Raw genomic sequence first — 21,890 nt, 5'->3', positions numbered from 1 at the left:
AGCAGTATCTAGTCACTGTATTTCTTTTAGGTTTTCTGGTTTTAATTAAATTACTGAGGCTATATGTTTATGAAACCAGTACAGAGATCTCTTACATATAAACAAAGTACATTGCATTATTTTTTCTATGATAAGGATAGCATATGCAAATCATTCAGAGATGGAGTCATTGGTTTTTAAGAAACCACATTGTTATTACTAAATTAACCTTTACTAATGAGATTCAAATATAACATCAGTTCGAGTGCCTAACATTTTTGGAAGTGCCTCATCAGCTTCATTGATCTTGCTTAAAAATATCAGTAGTATTTCTTAAAGAATCAGTAATAATCTTCAGTAATCCTGTAGTCAGATGAATTCCATAACATTTCATGAAGCTATCCTTACTCCTATCACATGGAATATGGTTGGCATGCCTACATTTTCTAAAAACACCTTAGTGGTCTGTTTCATGTGATACTCTTCTAAATATTCCAATGGAGAAATAAATTTATTAAAATAATTTCCAGGGAAATGATATAGTCCAGCTCTATAGTTTTCTTAAATTGTGCTATGTCCCAACCCAGAGATGTATTTTAAAGAAGACTGGATGGTTCCCACACACCCTGGCAAGCTCCCGTGAAAGCTGTTTTTCTCCTGAGCTTTGTGCGGGTGTTGAGTGGCAGCATATTCTTGCTGACAGGGACCCACAGTACCAATGCCAATTCATGAGCCTTACAGCTGTCAAAAAGGGCTGTGGGGTTGAGATCACCTCCTCTAATGAAACTTGTGCAGCCTGTCAGGTGTACCTGCCTGAGCAGAAGACCACACTCCCACCCTACAGAGGGAGTCAGGCCTCCCCCGTGAATGCAGCAGAATGCTCGAGCAGTCCTGCTGAGTCCACTGAAACTAGGAGAAATGAGGCAGCGCCCCCAAAGCCCCATGAAACATCTCGTTTTTAGCCTGAAAATTTTTAAAAAGCAGACATAACAAATTGCCTGTTTCTTTATAAAATGACTTGTTAATTTGTAACCAATGTTTAACTGAGGGATTTATGTTTTTATGTACTGTCCAAGATAAACTCTTTGCAAAATGCTCAGTAACGGAATGAGAATAGACTTGCTAGCTCGCAGAGAATTAAAAGTGGAGAGATATCTACAGAAAATGGTGACTGCCATTTCTTAGAAAATTTAATATGTAACATCTGACAAAAATTAGGCGACAGAGCTAAATCTGTGAGAGTAACAGTGATAACAGCAACAATTTGGATAATAAACACTTTACATGCATTATTTTCTGTCATCCTTACAGTGGGCTTTTGGGTATGGTACTATTTTACCTTCCACTTTACAGATTGGCCAGTGAGGCACTGAAGGATTCCGTATTTAGCTCAGCCACTCAGGAGGTGGTAGAGCTGAATTCCCGTTACCCTACTCCAGTTTGCTCCAACACCAGAAGCCTTATTAAAACCCTTTCATGTGCATATTAAGGAATGCTTATCTTTCTATGTTTGCTTTTGCTGGAGGGGCCTTAAATATCTAAATCATTAATAAATGCTGTCGAATCATTTGGGTAAAATAAGGAGCTCTGATACAAGTTCTTGTTTCTACACATTGGGAATTATCAGAATCTGTCAAAAGAGTATTTCTTCTGAATTTGACTCTACTTGAAATGTTAGGAATCATGTGAGCTTTTGTAACCAATGATCTCTAATTGATTCCCATACCCAGAGTGTCATAACAATCATGGAACAGTCATGCTTACATTCTACTGCTTTTCTTGCACAACTTTGAGATGTACAAGAATACAGTTTAGTAAACAAGAATATGGCATACATTGTAGAGAGAATCTCCCAATTAGATGTCAGGGTCTATAATTTGATACAAAAAGAGTTTCCATAATATATAATGGAGTCACTGTGTCTCTCTTATTCACTATGTGACACCACAGTGGAGCATATTTAGATATAAGAAACTTCCCCTGATACTGTAACTTAAGTGCATGCAAGGTGCAGTCAGAGGTTAGCAAGAGATTTGAAGAGTTAATGCAAAGAAGTAATACACTAGAGTGCCAGATGACATTTGGCCATCTCAGCATTCTGTGGGTCAAATACTGCTAGAAATCTGTACTCACTGTTGGAAGAGAGAACCAAAATTAGGAGCAGTGATATATTGGCTTATTCCCAGTATTTGCAGGGCAGGTTGCAGTGAACAGAGAGGCCCTTTGAGCTCATTGACAGTGAAGAGAAGAGAAGCCACAGGGTATGATTAGACTACTCACAAGTCTAAACAGGCAGCTTTGGGATCACTCTCCCAGAGTTAACATGGAGGATGAATTAATTCCCAGTCTTGAATGGCATCCTGAGGATGGTGGTAAGGGGAAAATGGGCCACACCTGATCCCTGGCAGCATCAACCTCTGTGATGTTTTTAAGGACCTTCCCTTCATGTTAAGGACATAAGTCAAGTTCCCCCACACACATACCCTCTTGTCTAGTATATATACTACCATAAAGCACCACCAGGTGCTATTCATGAGTTTGGTTTATCTGTCCCAAAGCAAAGCAGTCATTCCTTTCCCTTTCATCTCGGTGAAGGCCCCATCTAGCCAGCCGTCTGTCTTGCTGCTAGAGGTGATTAACTCTGCTGAAGAGGGTGCAGATTAAAGCACAAGTGGGAGACACTGGGACCTATGATTTTTCTAAAGTCTAACCAACCACATTTGAGTAGAGGAGTTTGCATCTGACAGAACAAATTTGGATACAATGTTTTTATTCCTTAATTTACCTTTTTTAGAATTTTCTGTAATAACGAAAACAAAACAAAGATTGCTTCCTTTCTTTACCCCAACATAGAAAATATTAGCCTGGGCAGATGTGGAATTAGTACAGATTCTTGGTCTGTGGTAGCTACTAAGTAATTGGGGTGTTCCCAGTGCTGCCTATGATAGAGGGTCCATTCATTCCTTTACTCGTCTTAATCCTTCCTTTGTTAATTCATTAATCCACTCTATAATTTATCTTATTCAGAAGAGGGTGTGAGATAACTAAAGCAACTCTCTGATGTAGGGGATCAGTATTGGTTTTAATAGATTAAGATGGTTTTTAACACTATATTAACACTATACATTCGATCTCTTCAATCCCTGATATGTCTTAAAATATTGCTCCCATAAAACCTTCATTTAGATATTCAAAATGTGATCAAGTAAAGTGAGCATTTCCTTAAAAAAAAAGTGACACTTAAATTTTGGGTCCTTGTTAAGTATGATCACTCTGTCTCATGTCATTGAACCCCATGCAGCTAACTTGGGCTAAACCCACTTTGGTCGAAAGTGTGTTACTGTTTTTCCCAGTGATAACCAACCCCATAGAGTCACAGAGTGCCAACCTGCTTATTCCACATGCTGTGGATCTCTTACCCCCGGTATTAGTTTGGTAGCACTGCCATACTAATACCGCAGGCTTACGTGGCTTACACAGTAGACATTTATTTTCTCATAGTTCTGGAGGCTGCAAGTCTAAGATCAAGGTGTCAGCAAGGGTTGGTTTCTCCTGAGGCCTCTCCCCTTGACTTATACAGATGGCCATCTTCTCCTTGTGTCTTCACATGGCTTCTTTCTGTGTGCATACATCCCTGGTGTCTCTTCGTAAGCCAAAATTTTCTCTTCTTACAAGGGTACCAGTCAGTTGGATCAGGGCCCACCCTAATGGCTTCACTTTAACTCAGTCACCTCCTTAAGGGTCCTATCTCCAGATAGTGTCACATTCCCAGGAACTATGGGTTATCTTGTCAACATGTGGATTTGAGAGGGACAGAATTCAGCCCATTACACATCCTGTCTACTAAGTTTAAAACATTTTGCTTAAATAACAACAACAAACCCTGGGTTCCAGAAACTAGGAGAAGAAGAACCTGCAGAATAGACCGGTTAAGTTCAAAGTGTGTATGTATGCCAAATTCAAAAACATAAATATTATGGTATCATAGCTCATCTCGTTTTGTTTCTGTTTTTCTTTCCTCAGTGTTGGAGTGTCTAGATCAAAAGATGTGCCACCATTTGGTCCACCGATTCCCAAAGGTGTAACTTTTCCAAAGTCAGCCGTCTTCCGGGACTTCCTTTTAGCCAAAGTAATCAATGCAGAAAATGCAGCCCATAAATCGGAAAAGTTTCGCGCGATGGCCACTCGAACAAGGCAAGAGTACTTGAAAGATCTGGCGGAGAACTTTGTCACAACTGCCACTGTGGATACTTCTGTGAAGTTCAGCTTCATTACACTGGGTGCAAAGAAAAAGGAGAAAGTCAAGCCAAGGAAGGATGCCCACTTGTTTAGCATTGGAGCCATCATGTGGCATGTGATAGCACGGGACTTCAGCCAGTCTGCTGACATCGAATGTCTTCTTGGGATTTCCAATGAGTTCATCATGTTGATTGAAAAGGATTCCAAGAATGTTGTATTTAACTGTTCCTGCAGGGATGTTATTGGGTGGACATCTGGATTAATGAGTATCAAAGTGTTTTACGAAAGAGGAGAATGTATCCTCCTGTCCTCAGTAGACAACTGTGCTGAAGACATAAGGGAAATCGTTCAGCGATTAGTAGTAAGTACATGTTTTCTATTTTCCCACCATCCTTGTTTTCAATTCCAGATTCAAAATAACTTTCACTTGGGAAATCCTACCATGATTATAGCAATTAGGGATGCATTACTATTTCCTGCGGATACAGAGCTTGCTTTTAAATGCTGGATCCTTTTGAGGAGTTGTTTAATACATGAACGGTGGAGAAGCAACCATCGTAAATTGATTGGAAAAGAAAAGTTAAGCCAACCTGCAAAAGAGAATATTGAGATGTATTTTAATAGCATTTGAAGGAAAAACAGAATTGTCTGGATAGAATGTCTGTTTATAAAGGCTGACATACATACCTTCCCATTGGGTAATTAACAACACAATTGCTGTTGACTATATGAATGATGAGTCCTCTTTGCCATTTCAGCTCTGTGCATATTTATAGAGCAAGTATTTTTGTTTAACGTGCCAGATTAAATCTGTTATTAGTCTTAGAACCACAGTTTCTTAAGGAAGTTTTTCAGAATTACACATTAATTTAGAAAGGCTTTTTAAAAGTCAGACATAAAAAAATATTTTCATGTATGCGATTTTCAGGCAAAACCCTTATATTTTATCCATGGTGTTCAATTTCTGCTCCCAATTTTAACAAAGTAAGATTTAGATTTTAGTTTGAGCATATAAAATAAAGTAGTAAGAATAAATCAAACTATTTCCAGTTTTTATTTGTGGTAATATAAGAAAAAAAGTGCTTTGACAATAGAATTTCTTGTGTGTAAATTTTCTCCCAAGAGGGATTTTTTTTTTTTTAATTAGAAAAGGTTTAGTTCATTATGGTTCATGAAAAAAGGAGAAATTATATCCATTTCTTGTCCCCTTGCCTCCCACCAAATATAAATCTCCCTTTTGTTATTAGATACCATGTATGAGAGAAGGTAAAATCAGGGCAGTGTCTGCTAGCCTTGGAAAAGTAATTTCATTACTATTTACAGTAAAGGGCCTCAGTATGTTCAACAGTATTAATCAGGAATATGTGTGCAAGCCTAGATATGAGTTTGGGGTGACTAAGTAAATGATTAGTTTTTATGCCTAGAGAATTGACTTGAGTTATACTGATGAGTCTCTGGATGCATTGTGCTTTTGCTAATTGCAGATACTTCTTTTTAGCATATCCACCAAATCATCATAATCTCTGCTTCTGAAAATACAACACAAATACCACTTCACCAACCACCAAAATGTACGTTCCATGGATATTTACATGGACTCTTACACATTTGCTATTCCATGGACCCAATCCTATTTTCTTAGAAAAGTATATTGCTAGTGTGACCAAGATGCACAATGTTACAAATGTATTTTAGAAATTATATTCTGTGTCTGGGATGACTTGCTACATGAGCCACTGGAAACAAACCAAAGCAAAGACTGTTGAAGGGATTCGATTGTAAGGGTTGGTACAAAGTGGTAGTAACAGAAATGGGAAGAAAGAGATGGATGCAGTCATGGTGGAGATGCTGGGAGTGCCTGCCCGTCTGGCAGACGGTTAACTCAATGTCCATTCTCAGGTGATGGAAAGTGGAACTAAAGGTGTCTGTCTTGCAGGTAACAGGGCAGGAAAGAAATGAGAGTTTGTTCCCAGAGGGCAAGGCAGGGCTAACTTCACGGATGTACAACCCATGCAGTCACACTAGGGACCCACTCTCAGAAGAGTTCATGCTTGGTTGAATGCTCTGCTATTGCCCTTTTGAAATTCTTAATAATTTTTTAATAAAGAGCTCCGCATTTTAATTTTTCTTGGGGCCCCACAAATTACTTAGCTAGTCCTAGCTAGGAGACTACAATTTTTGTGTTTTAATTGGGTCCATGGAAGAAGTACATGAGGAAGTCCAAATACCTGGAGAACACCTTCCTTCAGACTTTGGGGGTGTTAGGCAGCAATAAACAGAGGGGATAAAGAAATAGCAAAAAGACGAAGTAGGGGAGGTGGCAGGTGATTGAAGGAAATGAGCCAAAGAGCCAGAGCTGGAGGACTCTGGAAAGGCTCAGCCAATAACTCTTCAGTCTAATACATGGCTGATAAATTTCAACTGACAATTGCATTGGTATTTGAGAGAAGGCTGAGTACATGTTATGTATAGTCTTTTAATAGGAGTACTTAGAACAAAGTTGAAAAAGAAGTGAACAGAATTTGTGTTGTGCATATTACAGAAATACTTCTTCAAGTTTTAAGTTAACTTCAGATCATGACTTTAGAAATGTCAATATTCTAAAACTTCACCACTAACTAATATCAGCAGTCCCTTTCCACATTTTGCTGAGTCCTGAACTGTCATGCCTGTCTGGGAAAAGCTGATTGGCATGTTGTGCACTTGGGGTAACCATAGAAACATCAGACACAGTGGTGATACATGAAGCAGCCCCAGTCCCACAGCTGTACTTACTGTCATAGGTCTTATTAAATAGGTGTCTATGTATTCAGAGCATGTTTCATAGAAATGGAGCATTCATTAAACTGAAACTTCATACATTGCCTCTGGGCTTTTGGGAATAGGAGTATCATACCTCTCAACTTGAAACTTCCCACAAATATGATGTCATAGTCATCAAATGGTATTTAATGAGCCCATGTTTTTCTTTTATTGCATGTAAAGTGTCCTCAGTGAGTGCTTTTGAGGGCTGCATTCGTAGTGTTTTTATGTACCGAGTGGGATGCAAACCACCATTCTATCACGTTCCTTTGCATGGGACTGCTGTTGACTCTCTCTCTTGGGTAAGATGTATACACTGGGGCTTTCACTGCTTGGAGTTGCCTTCAGCCCCCAGGGGAGAGGCCCAGTGGAGGAGAGGTAGCCCATAGGCGCAGAGGGTCTTTCTGCTGCCTGCCAGAGCTCTATCCTACACACTTGCCTTGTGAACAGATGGCCAAGGAGTCTGGCTGTCCTGCCCTCACCATGAATCTGAATGACCGTCACCACCCAGGCAAGCATAGGCAATTGTCTGTCATCAGGAGAGGGACCTTAGGGAGCAGAATAGGACCTCCACAGTATGTCCCCAGGTCTGGGGCATAGAGAACATTGAGAGTTTTCTTAAGGCTCTTTCTGCCATTGCCCTTCCTGAACCTAGGAGTGGGCTCTTGCACGTTAGCTTTCAAGTTTTGTGGGGCATTTTTCTTTGTTTGGGATGAATAAATCGTCTAATGGTTTTTAGTGCTTGCTGATTGAAACATTTAATGGCCTCCAAAGTCTTTACATGTTTTCCATTTCTGTCATCCATCTAGAACAGCGAGATTTGTATGTTTAAAAGCCAAGTCAGTAGAATTATCTGAGCCCATCTGAAGCTCCCAAGCTCTGGGTCAGTGACATCTAAGAAAGCAGGACACCAGTATCAAGAAGAGATACGATTTAGAATGAAGAATGAAACCATTGTTGTACTTCTGTTATTTTATTTGCACTTGATGTTGATGTTAATCATGATAAGCTCTGAACTTAAATATGTCCTTTTCCTGTCACTTGGACAGTTTGAAGAAAAGGCAGAGAGAGATGGGCTAGGCTGTGAGGGCCCAAGGGAGAGAGAGGGCTGGCTTGGAGGCCTGTACGTGCACCTTTGCTTCACAGAGCCCCGTGGCAGCTTGGGATGCAAGAAGGGCATCTCGAAAAATCTCCTTCCCTTTTAGATAGTGACGAGAGGCTGTGAGACTGTGGAAATGACCCTGAGGAGGAACGGGCTGGGCCAGCTTGGATTCCATGTGAATTTTGAAGGAATTGTTGCAGATGTGGAACCTTTTGGCTTTGCCTGGAAGGCTGGCCTTCGCCAAGGGAGCCGCCTCGTGGAGATCTGCAAAGTAGCCGTGGCCACTCTCACCCATGAGCAGATGATCGACCTGCTCCGTACTTCTGTGACTGTGAAGGTGGTTATCATCCAGCCCCACGATGATGGCTCGCCCCGAAGGTAAGGCGTGGGAGGCACACAAGTAATGCCTTCCTCTTTTGCCTCTATAGCAGGTGGCTGTCCTGACTGCTCCTGCAAGGTCCTCAGAAAATGCAGTCAGGTGCATCTTTGTACAGTGTTGTTGGGATGTCACTCATTTGTACAATGTTGGGATGTTACTCATTCGAGCAATTGAAAAAGAGCTTTAAAATATATAGTAAGTGATAAAAAGTAATTTTCTAAGCAATTTAATGGGACATTGACTACATAAAAGCTGAGCTATTCTGAACTAAGGCAAAGAACACCTGTTTGCTTGCCCTGGACCAGTCAGACTTATACCTAAGAGGAGATACCCTGCATCACAGCTCAGCCTTGAGCACATTAAATACTTAATTATTCAGTTAGAATTCCCTTCCATAGCATGAAGTAATTTATTATTAAAAAATATTTAATGGATCAATACTTACAGGTGTAAAAGAAGATTGGAACAGCCAATGTACTCTGTGTGGTGAATACTGCATTCTACAAATTGAAGCTTGAGAGGTGTTGAACTGGTTTGGGGTATTGTCAAAAACTGTCAGGAGAAATAGATGAAAGAAATGGTGGACTTGGAAGGCTCAGAGGTAGATAGGTGGAGGGCTGGAATAAGAATGGGGTGAGAAAGCAATACTGTCCATTGCTAATAGAAGGTAATCATGCCCACCATAAAGAGAATCTTAGACCAAAAGGAGAAAGAATGCTAATTAAGAAGGAGCCATTCATTCAGGCTGTGGCCCATTATGTGTGGTAGTGCATGCCTGGTAGTAGTATCTAGAGCACCTTCTGTCTTCATTCCCAACTGGAGTTCCTGCAGGCAGCCTTAGGAGCTCTGGCTTTTGAGAGAGAAAGTATGCTTGGAATCCAGTCATTTGTTGTGTGGCCTGGGGTAACTTATACACTCTGTCTAAGCCTCAGTTACTCTCTGTAAGATGGGATTATTATATTGCCTACCTCCTATGATTTCTATGAATATTAAATAAAATATGTAAAGCTCTTAGAACCTTCTAGCATAATTACCCCACACATTTTATTTTAAAAAATAAAGCTTTAGGCTGGACACTATGGCTCACGCCTGTAATCCCAGCACTTTGGGAGGTTGGGATGGGCAGATTGCTGGAACCCAGGAGTTCAAGACCAGCCCGGGCAACATGGCAAAACCCCATCTCTGCAAAAATTAGCCAGGTGTGGTAGTGTGCACTTACAGTCCCAGCTATTCAGGAGGGGAAGTTGGGAGGATCCCTTGAGCCTGGGAGGTTGAGGCTACAGTGAGCTGAGATCATGCTATCACTGCAGCATGGGTGACAGAGTGAGACTGCATCTCAGATAATAATAAATAAGACTTTAGCATATTCATTTTAATTTGTTTCATATTAAAAAAGAAATTCTTATTATCCAAAGTTAGTAGGATTATTGGGTCTACTTTCTGGACTTACGAACCTAGGTCATGCTTTCTCCTTTCTCTCTGTCTCCTTTATTCATCCTTTAAGGCAGCACTATCCATTAGCACCTTCTGCAGTGATCTGTATCTGTACCGTTCAGAGCGGTAGCCACAAACCATATGTGGCCATTACATACGTGAACTATAGCGCAAGTTAGAAAACAAATTTTTTCTTTTAATTAATTTATATTTTTATTGGCCATGTGTTGCTTGTGGCTGCCATATTGTATAGATCAGCTAAACCACAATCTTCTTTTAGGAAAAACAAACAAACAAAAACGCTTCTACTGTCTTCCTCTGTGGTTAATGTGCGAAATCTTGCAAAAATCTCTCTCTATTAGTTATCTTACCATTTACCTCCAGCCTCACTTTCTGTGTCTTTGTTTCCTGTATTTGCCCAGTATGTTTGTAAAATAAGGATTTAAGAAACTAAAATTTCTCGTTAGAGTATCAGTCCCATGTTAAGATGTTTTTTATTTCCTTGCCTAATTCTATCTGGTTGAATCTGTCTGCTCTTTGAGAGTCCCACGAATCACATGTACTACTATCAGTGCAAAGAAAATAAAGATAAAAAATTAATTTATTAAAAATGAGTCTTGGAAATACCAAAAGGCAAATCTTTTGGGTCTTAGAAGCTAAAATATTGTATATATTTTATAGTATAATTTCCAGCCATTTATTAGAAATTTTTTCATACAGTAAGATTTCTGTCATCTCATCTTCCTTAGTAGAAATATAGATTTTTAATTCTTAGGATGAGAATCAGGCTTTTATCTGCCTTTGTATCAAGTCTTTTATTTGTCCTAGCAGCCAATTACTATAGAATTGGACCAAAATGCACATTCTTTGGGTTGAAAAATAACATTTCCTGCCTATTTTAGCGTTGGTCTACTGTTACTTAATAAGAAATTTTTAAAGCTTTCAAGAGATCTGTTTAGTAAAAATGGTAAAGTTGTCATTATATTTGGCATTTAGAAATATGATTTAGGAGAATAGAATTTTCGAAGAAATGCTGAATTGTTTTTCAACTAAAACATACAACTGCAATTTAAAAGTTCCAGCAGCTATTATCTTTTTATCCAAGAACATGTTTTTCCTCTAAGGAGTCAGTTATCTCCCTTGGTCTACACATAATTAATTCTTTGTTTTAAATGCAAATTCTCTTATTGGAACTAGGCAAGATATTTATTTAAAGATTTTGTCCTTGCTTCCTAGGAGTCTCATTAATGTCATTCCCTAAACATACAAGTTTTTTCTCCCGATTAATCTGTAATAACTGTCGTTTAACCTTAGCCAGAAGGATTAGAATTAGCTATTTGTTCGGTAGCAACATTGCAAAATTGGCACACCCATCACCCACATTCCTGCAAGTCATGAAGGCTTTAAGCCTAGCCTGTATCATTTAAAACTCTTTCAATTCAGTTTTCCAATTTTCTGTGAATCTGAATTTGTAAATTTTTAAATCCTTATTTTTGTTAGTTTTGATTTGTTTTCTGCCTGCAACTGTCTGGGTGCCCTGATAAAAGTACTTGCTGTTGTCAGACAACCTCTCATAACCAGACACCACCCTCGCAATACCAGCCCTTTGCCTTAGACCACAAGAGTAAGTATGAAATGTCATTTTCAGTTTCACCTTTGCACTCAGCATGTTTAGCCTTCTGCATTATTAGATTTGATAAACTGTAGAGGAGGGGCTAAGGGGAAATGGGTAGCACTGGACTCATTTTAAAATTTAAAATACAAACCCTTTAAACTAAACATCCTTTAGTACCATTAACCCTATAGCAACACATACCAGGATGTGCCTCAAGCTAAAGGTATACGTTTGACTTGCTGCATGGAAAATTACCTCTTATCTTTCACAAATGGGCTCTTAGTGCTTGTCAGGGAGGGGAAATATTATTTAAATGGATATGTATATGCATGTGTGTTTCTGTGTGTATGTGTATATATATACATATAAATTTTTACAAGTCATTTTAAATATAAACACTGAAGACTACAAAAATAGCTAAATTAAGGAATTATGAGACATTTTAGTCTTCATAAATGTTGTGAAAAATGCTTTCATTCATTTTTGCCATTTATCAACTCCCTATTTATCGTACCAGGATATCATTAAGAAAATCATTTGAACGGGAGCCCAGCTGCTCCTGTGGGTAGCATGAGCAGCCTGTCATTTAATAGAGGGTTTCTCTCGTCCTCAAGTCAAAAGGTGTTTGGTTCTGACTCAGAAGCTGATGGATTAAATGAAGTCTTTAGTAGGAAAAGTACTTATTAACATATTGACTCCAAAGCCACCAGTGTTTTGAAGTCCCAGAAAAGTGTTTATGTTCAATCCAAAGCTACCTGGGTTTTTGAAATCCTGTTCGCCAGCCTAAGGGAGGTGACAGTCCAGCTTGTCCCTCAGCTCGAAGGGAGGTCAGAGCCATTTTGAGTTTTCTTTGTGGAGTTTCAGGGAACACTGAGCAGGGAGAATACCCCTTGAGGGACACTTATTAACTGATCTAGTGCTGGGATTGGATCCTGGAGTGAATTCATAGACATTGGGAATGAGTGGCTAGAAGCAGTTTGGGAATAGCACTCTTCAAATGGAAATGAGGTTTGAAAGGGGAACCAGAGTGTTTCTCACGCAGTCTCTGTGGCAAAGATGAAGAGTTGCTGATGCTAGAGATGCTCAATTAAGATCTTTCTTGTTTTTGCAAGAGATAATTTACAGCCACTGCTATGGCCCCAGCCTCTGGCCATCAAAGGTGACTGACATTCTATCACTGTCATTTTAAGGAAAGCATATGAACCTAAAAGGCTGATTTAAAGGAAATAACAACTCATCAGAATTATGCATGAGTTGTTATATAATGTGAGTGAATTTAGTAAATATGTCCAATAAAAATGGAAATGAAATTCCTTGCTGCAGTGCATCTGTTTTGTGTGATTTTTTCATACTTTGTTGATATACTATCCAAGACATTTTTCTGCATAATGCAAAACATGGGAAATTTTCTCATGTTATCATGAGTCTAAATTATTATTCTCTCATCATTCTATAAAATTAAAACTTTATGTCCTCATCTCCTGTTTTGCTATATGTTGCTTGATCATTCAACTCCCTGAAGTATGCCGAGAGGAGAATGTGGAAATAGAAGGAAAACTCCATTTTGTCAGTTTAACAGTTTTTATTTTTATATGTTTATCTACACACATACATAAAATAGATGGTGAGCTGAAATCTGGACTCAAGTGGGCTTTTTTTTTTTTTAATTTTTTTTCCATGCTTTATCCCATTTATTATTCATTACAAAGCAGACTTTCTCTTTCCAGCTTTCGGATTCAAGGGGTACATGTGCAGGTGTGTTACATGGGTAAATTGTGTGTCATGGGGTTTTGGTGTTCAGATGATTTTGTCACCCAGGTAATCAGCATGCTACCCAGCAGGTACTTTTTCCATCCTCACCCTGCTCTCACCTTTCACCCTCAAGTAGGCCCTGGTGTCTGTTGTTCCCTTCTTTCTGTGCATGTGTACTCAGTGTGTACCTCCCACTTGTAAGCAAGAACATGGCAGCATTTGGTTTTCTGTGCCCATGTTAATTTGCTTAGGATAATGGCCTCTGGCTCCACCCATGTTGCTGCAAAAGACATGATTTTATTCTTTCCTATGGCTGTGTAGTTTTCCATGGTGTGTATGTACCACATTTTCTTTATCCAGACCACTATTGATGAGCATCTAGGCTGATTACATGTCTTTGCTGTTGCAGTGCTGCAATGAACATATGCGTGAATGTGTCTCAAGGGAGATTTTATATTAGATTTCCAATATATTTGTATGGATAATAAAAATTAATTCTGTCTAGTATTGTCTTTTGGACCCTCTAGTAATGAATTTTGATAAGAAATGTGAAAACAATGCAGAACAAAGGTAACCTAAAGTACAATCACTATTCTGAGTCCTTTGGCCAGTTCCTCCAATATAATGTTCACATTGTTCTCTCACTTCCTAAAGTAAGAACATAGGATTATAGAATTTAAAGTAGATAGCCTTGCATTTACTCATTCCTTCATTCATTTATTCAATCATTCACTCTTAACCAGTTTGTGCTAGGAACTGACCTGAACACTAGGGCTATTAAAATGGATAGGACAGATGTAATCTGACTTTCACGGACTCCTTTTAGTCTTTCTGGTTTTCTATAATGCAGTAGTACTTATTCATATTTTGGCTATTTAAAAGCGATTTTCTCAGCTGATAGCAACAACTTACTACTTAATAATAAATGTCTCAAAGTAGTGTAGAAAACGCTGTCACCCTCTCCAATTAATAGTCTACACTTCAGTGCCCACGTGGTTTTTCATTTTGAATGTTGCAATATTACCATCATAGTAGGAGGAATGCAGAGGGTAACGGTAAAGCGTGAGCATTGTGTTAGACCAATAACCATCTCATGCTTGACAGGTTACACCACAGCTACCACAGTGGACAGCCATTGGATGTCCTCCCTCATAGAAATACATTCTTCAAAATCAGACATCAGATAGCTAACTACTGAGAATCTCCTCTGTATAATTTTGAAGTATTACAGTGCAATAAAATGTTATTCCTGCTCTCAAGCTTTCTAAGAAACAAAGGAAGCAGTTGATTTGGACAAGAACATACTGAGCTTCTATCCAGTGCCTTGCTAGGTACTGGGTATACAAAGGCACCATCTGCCTCTGGGTCTGCTTCTGGTGAGGGAGGAAAAGGATGGAAGGCAGCTGATAAATTAGTCAATGCCACATAACCTCACTTCCTATTCATACAGCACGTTTTCAATTCATGACCTTTATAAGAGGGCTTGGTCAAATAGGGATTCTGGTCCGGATGTCTCTTATTCTACCTATTCTGGGTATCTCTCTGTTTCTATCTGTAAATTAAGGAATTTGTTGAAAAGCAAATACTATTTCATTTAGTGCCTATTTCATGTATGACACTGCCCTAACCTTTACAGTAAGTTATACTATGTGGTTATGTCCCTGTTGGAAGCCTTTGGTTTTTTATGTACCAGAAAGAATTTGTGATTCAAGTGAATGAGCATCAATTACCCCCGTCACCTTGCTGGATAATTTGGAGTCTTTTAGCTATTAGCAGGCTATTAGCATAACAGACATTAAAATGATGAAAATATTAGTGATTACTTTAATCCCTAGGGCTGTAAAAGGATTCTTTTACAAAATGCATAATATTTTTAAACCCTTTTATTTGTTTTAGAGGATCAGCTTTTGTTTCCAAAGCACCTTCTGAAAAATATGACATGGTGTAGGTTGCATTAACTGTTCTTTGATGATTTTCTTTGGAAAAAAAAAAAAAAAAGCCATGTGTTTTAGGAAGGACACTGAGCTTAGAGTCAGAGGTATCCTTTTAGTATTTCTGGTTTTCTAAAATGCAGTAGTACTTATATTTTGCCTATTTAAAAGTGAGGTTCTCAAACTGTAGCAACAGCTTACTACTTAATAATAAATGTCTCAAAGTAGTGTAGAAAACGCTGTCACCCTCTCCAATTAATAATCTACACTTTAGTACCCACGTGTTTTTTTTCGTTTTGAATGTTGGAATATTACAGAATTATACCAAGCAGATTCTCAATAGCTAGCTATCTGATGCCTGATTTTTGAAGAATATATTTCTGTGAGGGAGAACATTCAGTGGCTGTCTACTATGGTAGCCATGGTGTAACCTGTCAAGCATGAGATGGTTAGTGGTCTAACATAATCAGAGCTATCTCTGATTAGCTATATGATCTTTCCAACCTCTCTAGCCCTTCTTCTGAAAAATGGAGATTTTCTTTGTACCTCACAAATTTTTATGAAAGTTAAATGATAAATCTGGAACACTATAAAGTGTTATACACGCCAAGTGGTGAGTCGGAAGTAAAGAATAGCCTTTCAGTATTTGTAAGACTTTTCCTTAGATTATTGGGTTCACTTAAAGGTTCTCTGTGATGCAGCCAATTAAAGTAAAACCAATAGAGAATTTCAGAGCCCAGTAAATGCAAGTTACAATCATGGGATTAGATTAAGCTGTGGCTGCACAGTCTGTGGTACCTGATCCAACTAACTGTTCAACTGCCCTCTCTTTTTTTGGTAAGAATATGCATTCTTAGGACTCCTCTCCTTTCTTAGTTTTGAAATAGCATAATACAAAATGATGTGTACTTCTTTTATGTAAGATGAAAGGAGTAATAGGATAATGATATTATTGTTCTATAGATGAATGTAGATAAAGGAAATTTTACAGCTCTAAAGATTTTTTCAATTTGAAAGTTAAACTTTAAAATTCCAGAACTCTAAAAACATCTGTTAGCTCAAATTTTTATAAAATTTTACGTGCCTTTTGCAGTTTAATGTTGGTTTCCCCCTTTTTCTAGAAACGAAAAGTAATGTCTATTTGTAATGAACTTCTTTCTTTGAAGCTGTCACTTGAGGAAATTTACATATTTAGTGTAATTTAATCTTATGCACCCTTTGCTGTTACTGTTTTGTTTTCAAGGGGAGAGTCTAAGAGGTTGTCACATTTCTAAGCTACACATCATCATGCCTGGGTTTTGAGCCCAGAGCAAAAACTCTGTCTTTAATGGAGACAGTTTGGTGTCCTGTTGGGAACAAATAGAAAAAGCTATATGGCTTGACTGGACTCAAACAGTGATGGTCTTGACAGTCAGCCTACAGAGGTTGAAGCCATGCTTTAGAACCAAGTCCATATCCTGGCCAGCGGGAATTCTACCTTTCAGTGTCCAAATTACTGTTGGCAAATGGAAGATTCTTCCAAGAAACTAAAGGTATCGTTGGAAAGGAATGGGCCTGGGTGGGTGGATACCATCTTAGGGGCCTTTCTGGATGCCTCTGAAGTTGTGGGGCTCATACACTACAGTACTTGGCAGTGACCTTGCTGTCTGTTAACTGTGAGCAAGATTGGACAACCCCTCTTTGCTGATCATGTTCAGGAAGCCGGGAAGTGGTGGCAGCTGTAACCAAGAAACCTTCTGGTGGAAAACTTAGCTTTAGGCATCCGGAAGCAGGGGAGAAAGCCAATGAGTATGAATACTCATGAGAGTATCGCTTTTACAGGATTAAGCCATCCCAGGAAGTCCAGGCTGGTGAGTTCAGAAGTAGTACTGTTGTTAGAATATAGCAGTAAAATATAAGATCCTCTGAGGATGCCATGTAATAGAATTACTTGTCATTCTTATTGATAATGCCACATTTTTAACTAGCACATTTTCAATGACCTTATTGGTCTACAGAGTGTTTTGCCTTCCCGTGTATGTTTTTGAGAGAGAAGAGAGAATAGACTCAGAAAAGTTACTGGCTAGACAAGAAATGTGAAAAATCACACTGATTTTTAACCCTGAAGCTGAGTTTGTATTGATCCCTACGTAGCATGGTAATTAGGAGAATAAGTTGATGATGTGTACATTTGCTATGGAGCAAAGAGGAAATCAATATGCATACATAAAAGTGATCCCACAACCTTATCTAACATTTTTTAGTATCTCCTACTGGCAAGCGAACTGTAAGGGATGTGCCAGAAGCTGGAAATGCAATTTCTATCCATTGACTTGATTTGATATGTCGAGAGGAAGCCAAGCATGTGTATCAGTGAGGTCTGAATTTTTCTACTGTAGCAGGAAGCAAAAGTTTTTTCTTTAAAAATATTTGAATTACATTAAGGTTGAGCAGCTCGTTTTATTAGAAATGTCTTTTTGTGCTAGGTCTTTGGGCATTTGGTCTGCTCAGGTTTCAGTTAGCCTTTATTTACTCATCAAAATATTTGCCACGTGTCACATCCACAGCAGCCCCAGGTTTGATACTCCAGACGAGCTGGAGTGTCTTGCCTGATATCCGGTGCTAGAACCCACAAGAGGGAGAGAGGATGCATGCCATGGAGGATGCAGATCCGTTTCTGATGGGCACTGCAGCTTGAGGACCTCTCTGGGCTCATTTGTCATTCTTCTTTTATGCCTTTTCCCATTTCCCTAAACATTGGTTGTATTTTCCTTATGTGTCCTTTAAGGAATTTCTCATACATATGGAGCAGAACTGAGTTTGACTAGGTTTGATGATTGCTTATGCTATATCAGTAGTACTAATTTGGCACCTTAATCATAGAAGCAAACAAAGCAAAATCTAGTTCACAAGAGTAGTTGCTGTAAAAGTGTCACATAATAACAAAATTAGTTTTGATTTTAAGATAAAACCATTCTTTTAGAATAGCTAATTTTTATTAGGGCAAAAGAATGCCAGTTCATAGTATTTTAAAAGACCTTTCTTGTATGACTTTCTGCACAAGGTTGGAGATAAAATAATTCCACCCAGATTCCCTCCTCAACTTAATAGATTAAACAGATTTTTGCCCACTCTCTCAAAATATGAGGCATGATTATGCATTTATATTACATGTTTCTTCCAAGCCTCAAGCTAAATTGTAGTGTCTTATAAAGACTACAGTCTATGGGCATGAATTAAGTAGACCACACTACTATGCCATCTGTCTTTTCTTTCTCTCTCTCTCTCTCTCTCTCTCTCTCTCTCTCTCTCTCTTTCTCACTCACTCTCAAAAACCATACCAAAGAAACTTGAAGGCCAAACAAGCATTGGAAATGCAAAGTTGCCTTTTGGTTCACAAGATTCAAGGTTCACATTCTTTTCACTCAACATATAACTCCAGGATCTTTAACTTGGATGGTAGTCACTTACAGTTCCTGATGTGCACTACTCAGGCAGCTGGAACCTGTGAGATACCAAAGCCTGGTGTTCACCTCAACATCCAGTGACTTGCTTAGAGCATAGATTTGGGTGGAAGACAAAAGTAGTAGATTTTCTTGTTGTTTTGTTATCTATTGTCATATCTTACCTTTGATTTTTTTTATTAGGTTATTAGCTATGGGGATGAATCAGTAGTCCTAGGGATGTGGTGTCTTAGTAAACAGAAAACACTTGGAAACAATGTAAATACATGAACAAAACTTGTAGAGCCTTGGCATTTTATAAGAAAATAATGCAACCCAATGTAATTTGGGTTTACTCAGTTTGACCAATAATGTAACTGTTAAACTAGTCAATCCAGAGTAATGTAAACTAAGAGAGATGAATTTTACTTTCAGGAGGGGGAATAGAGTTAAAATAAAAGATAAGAAGTAATGTTTACTGATGCACAGAGAAACACTACCTCATGTTCTGTGAACAGGTGTAAGATTTCTTTAGGAGGGCGTGTTCAGTCCACTCTTCTCTGTCAACACTACCATAGTGTTACCATCAGTTTCATTTCCCAGCCCAAAAGTTAGGGTGGTGTTTTTTATTTTGTTCTCTTTCTTTGTCTCAAGCTCCAAGTACTATGGATTTGACAAGTTAGAAATAACTTTCACCCAGAATTTTAGAGGCATTTCCTTTGTTATATTTTGTGCCTTCCAGTATTGTAGTTGAGAAGAATGGAGCCATTCCACGCCCAGATTCTTAGACACTCAGGCTCCTACCCATCCCGTCCCCAGCACTGTAGCCTTACTTCCTTAACCCAGGAGTCTGAATTCCCCAATGATGTGTTTTCATGTGGACATTTTTTTATTCATCGGTCTGGGTACTCTCTGGACCTTTTAATCTAGTTTTACATATCTTTTAGTTCTAGAAATGTCCATATACTATTTCTTAATAATTTTTCTCCCCCACTTCTTTCCCTCTCTTCTGTGATAGCTCTGTCTGGTAGTTGTTGGACTTTTGGATTGAACTTAGTTTTCTTAGGTTTTTCTCTCTCACAACTGTTTGGGAGCATTTCTCGGTTTACCTTCCAACTATCTTACTGGATTTTTTAATGTTTAATTTTAACTCTCTTAAGTTCCTCCTTTTCTTCAGCAATCTAGTTGCTCCATGAGCTTCACTGCAGAGTGATTGGATGGTTTACATCTGCTTGTCTTTTCTCTAGAGAACCATCTTCTTTGATCTCTATGGGGTGGTGAGCATTCTGAGGCCAAGTCTGGAGGAAAGGGAAGTGGCCCTGGGTCTCATCTCTGCTTCAGGCTTGTTTTCATTCCTGTTCTTCTCCGCACCTCACACCCTTGACTCTGCATCTTTTCTGTTCTCTAAAGACTACTGCTCTTGCCCCGCAGTGGTAGGGGATTGGTTGCTGGCTGACTGGGCCAGGCCCTGTGTAGACCTCAGCCCCCAGGGCCAAACTTCTGTTTCCTCCTTTCTAAGTAACAAATATGCCTAAATCTTCCTTTTCACTTGGCCTTCTGCAGTGCTTGGTGCTTCCTGTCCCTGCACTATTTTGGGGTTCTGCAAGGGCAATGGTTTTCCTTCCTATTGAGTTTTCACTCTGCACACCCCTTGGTTTCACCTTCCTCTGCTCTGCTAAATCATAATCATTCTTTCTGTCAGTTGTACCTTTACAAATACTACTTTCTTCCATTCACCTCCGACTTTACCTGCTGTCTGTTAAATTCAGTTGGCAGTTGAGGTTGTTTCTGATTCTTGTCCTCCTTGTTCTTTTGTGATGATTTTCAGAAAAGGCTGAAACTTTTACTATACTGTGCTGACAGTGAAATTCTGCTTTTTAAAATAGTGATCCATGGCTCTAGTAGATTTCTCAAAAGGGCAAATATTAGGAAGTTTATTGTTGCTGTTGTTCTATGTTGATTTTGGAATATCTAGGGAGAGGTACTGGTTTGGGATGCTGACTGCTTTAGCAACATGGTAAATTGGAATTATTTGCCCTAGCACTCAAAAGTTGAGACTTCTCCAGTCTTCTTGTGTTTTTGCCAAACTACACCAATTAGCTTTGTAGGCAGACTTTAGTCAAGTTAACCGTACTCCTTGCACTGTGCAGTTGATGGGAACCTTAGGGACAGCTGATTTAAATAATATATTTTAAGCTAAAGAGTCTTAAGTACCTGACTAATCGTTTGAGCACATGGGAAAGCTGCCTAGGAGGTGACCTTTTAGGGAGCCGTAAAAGAGTAACTATGGTAACTAAAAACCACCCCTGACTTTCACATGATGGGCAGTCAGGTTTTTCCTAAATTGTGACAGCTTTTACTAATTGCGCTTTTCACTTCTCTCAGACTCAGTAAAAAAGTGATTTGTAACTCTGATTCCTGATTATATTAACTACAGTTTAAAATATCTGTTCATATTATATAAATGAATTATTTTTAATCTGTTCAAATTTATCGCCCATGTTTAATGTTCTTGATTCCATATATGCATATTAAAGATATGGTCAGTTCTGTCCTAGAAGTTTGCTAATTACCTGGAAAGACAGAATTTATGTATGAAATGCCTAACAGCAATATCCATCAGCTAGCCAGAGCCAAAACCATGAAACTGATCATACTGATCCGTCCTGGTTGTAAATAGACAAGGCCACTGTAGCCGAATGGGGCCGTGCATGCAGCTGCATGGCTTGTGTAGAAAGGTACCTTCCTGCAGTGATGAGGGACCACTGAGGTTCAGCCACTCTCTGTACATGGGCCTGTATCTGTCAGAGCATCTGTGCAGAGCACACACCTTTTTAAAAATTGTACCATCACTTGCCATCCTTTGCACTGTGCAGCACAGTCAGCAAACCTTGTGGAGAAGGCAAGATTTGAGTTGAGATTTGGGTCACACTGGGAGATACGATCGCCAGGAGGTGGGGCTGGAGACTGGTTCCTCTACAGGAGTGCTGTCCAATGTAAAGATGCCATCTGGATTTTCCGGTAGCCATGTTTAAAGAAGAAAAACAGGTGGAATTATTTTTAGTAATATATTTTAACTTTATATTTCCAAAATACTATCAACATCCAAAAAATGTTAAAACGATTATTATTGAGATAGTTAACATTATTTTTTGTATTAGGTCTTTGCAGTCTGGAGTACATTTCACACTTACAGCATATCTCAAATCAGAAGCTAAATTATATCCTGAGTACT

At 38.8% G+C, this 21,890-nt stretch overlaps 1 protein-coding gene across 4 annotated transcripts in view; it reads left to right on the top strand.

The window, feature by feature from the left end:
- SIPA1L2 (signal induced proliferation associated 1 like 2) overlaps positions 1-21,890 on the top strand; it is a 236,811-nt gene that overhangs the window by 167,284 nt on the left and 47,637 nt on the right. For all 4 annotated transcript variants that reach the window (XM_039464242.2, XM_039464243.2, XM_039464241.2 and 1 more), the window contains 2 exons: positions 4,003-4,579; positions 8,226-8,500. In XM_039464242.2, coding sequence (XP_039320176.1) covers positions 4,003-4,579; positions 8,226-8,500 — 852 coding nt within the window. The remainder of the gene's footprint in view (positions 1-4,002; positions 4,580-8,225; positions 8,501-21,890) is intronic.

Source organism: Saimiri boliviensis, chromosome 14 (assembly GCF_048565385.1).
Source record: "Saimiri boliviensis isolate mSaiBol1 chromosome 14, mSaiBol1.pri, whole genome shotgun sequence".
Taxonomy (NCBI): domain Eukaryota; kingdom Metazoa; phylum Chordata; class Mammalia; order Primates; family Cebidae; genus Saimiri; species Saimiri boliviensis.
Note: the sequence above shows the minus strand (reverse complement) of the source record. Positions and strands in the feature narration are given on the sequence as shown.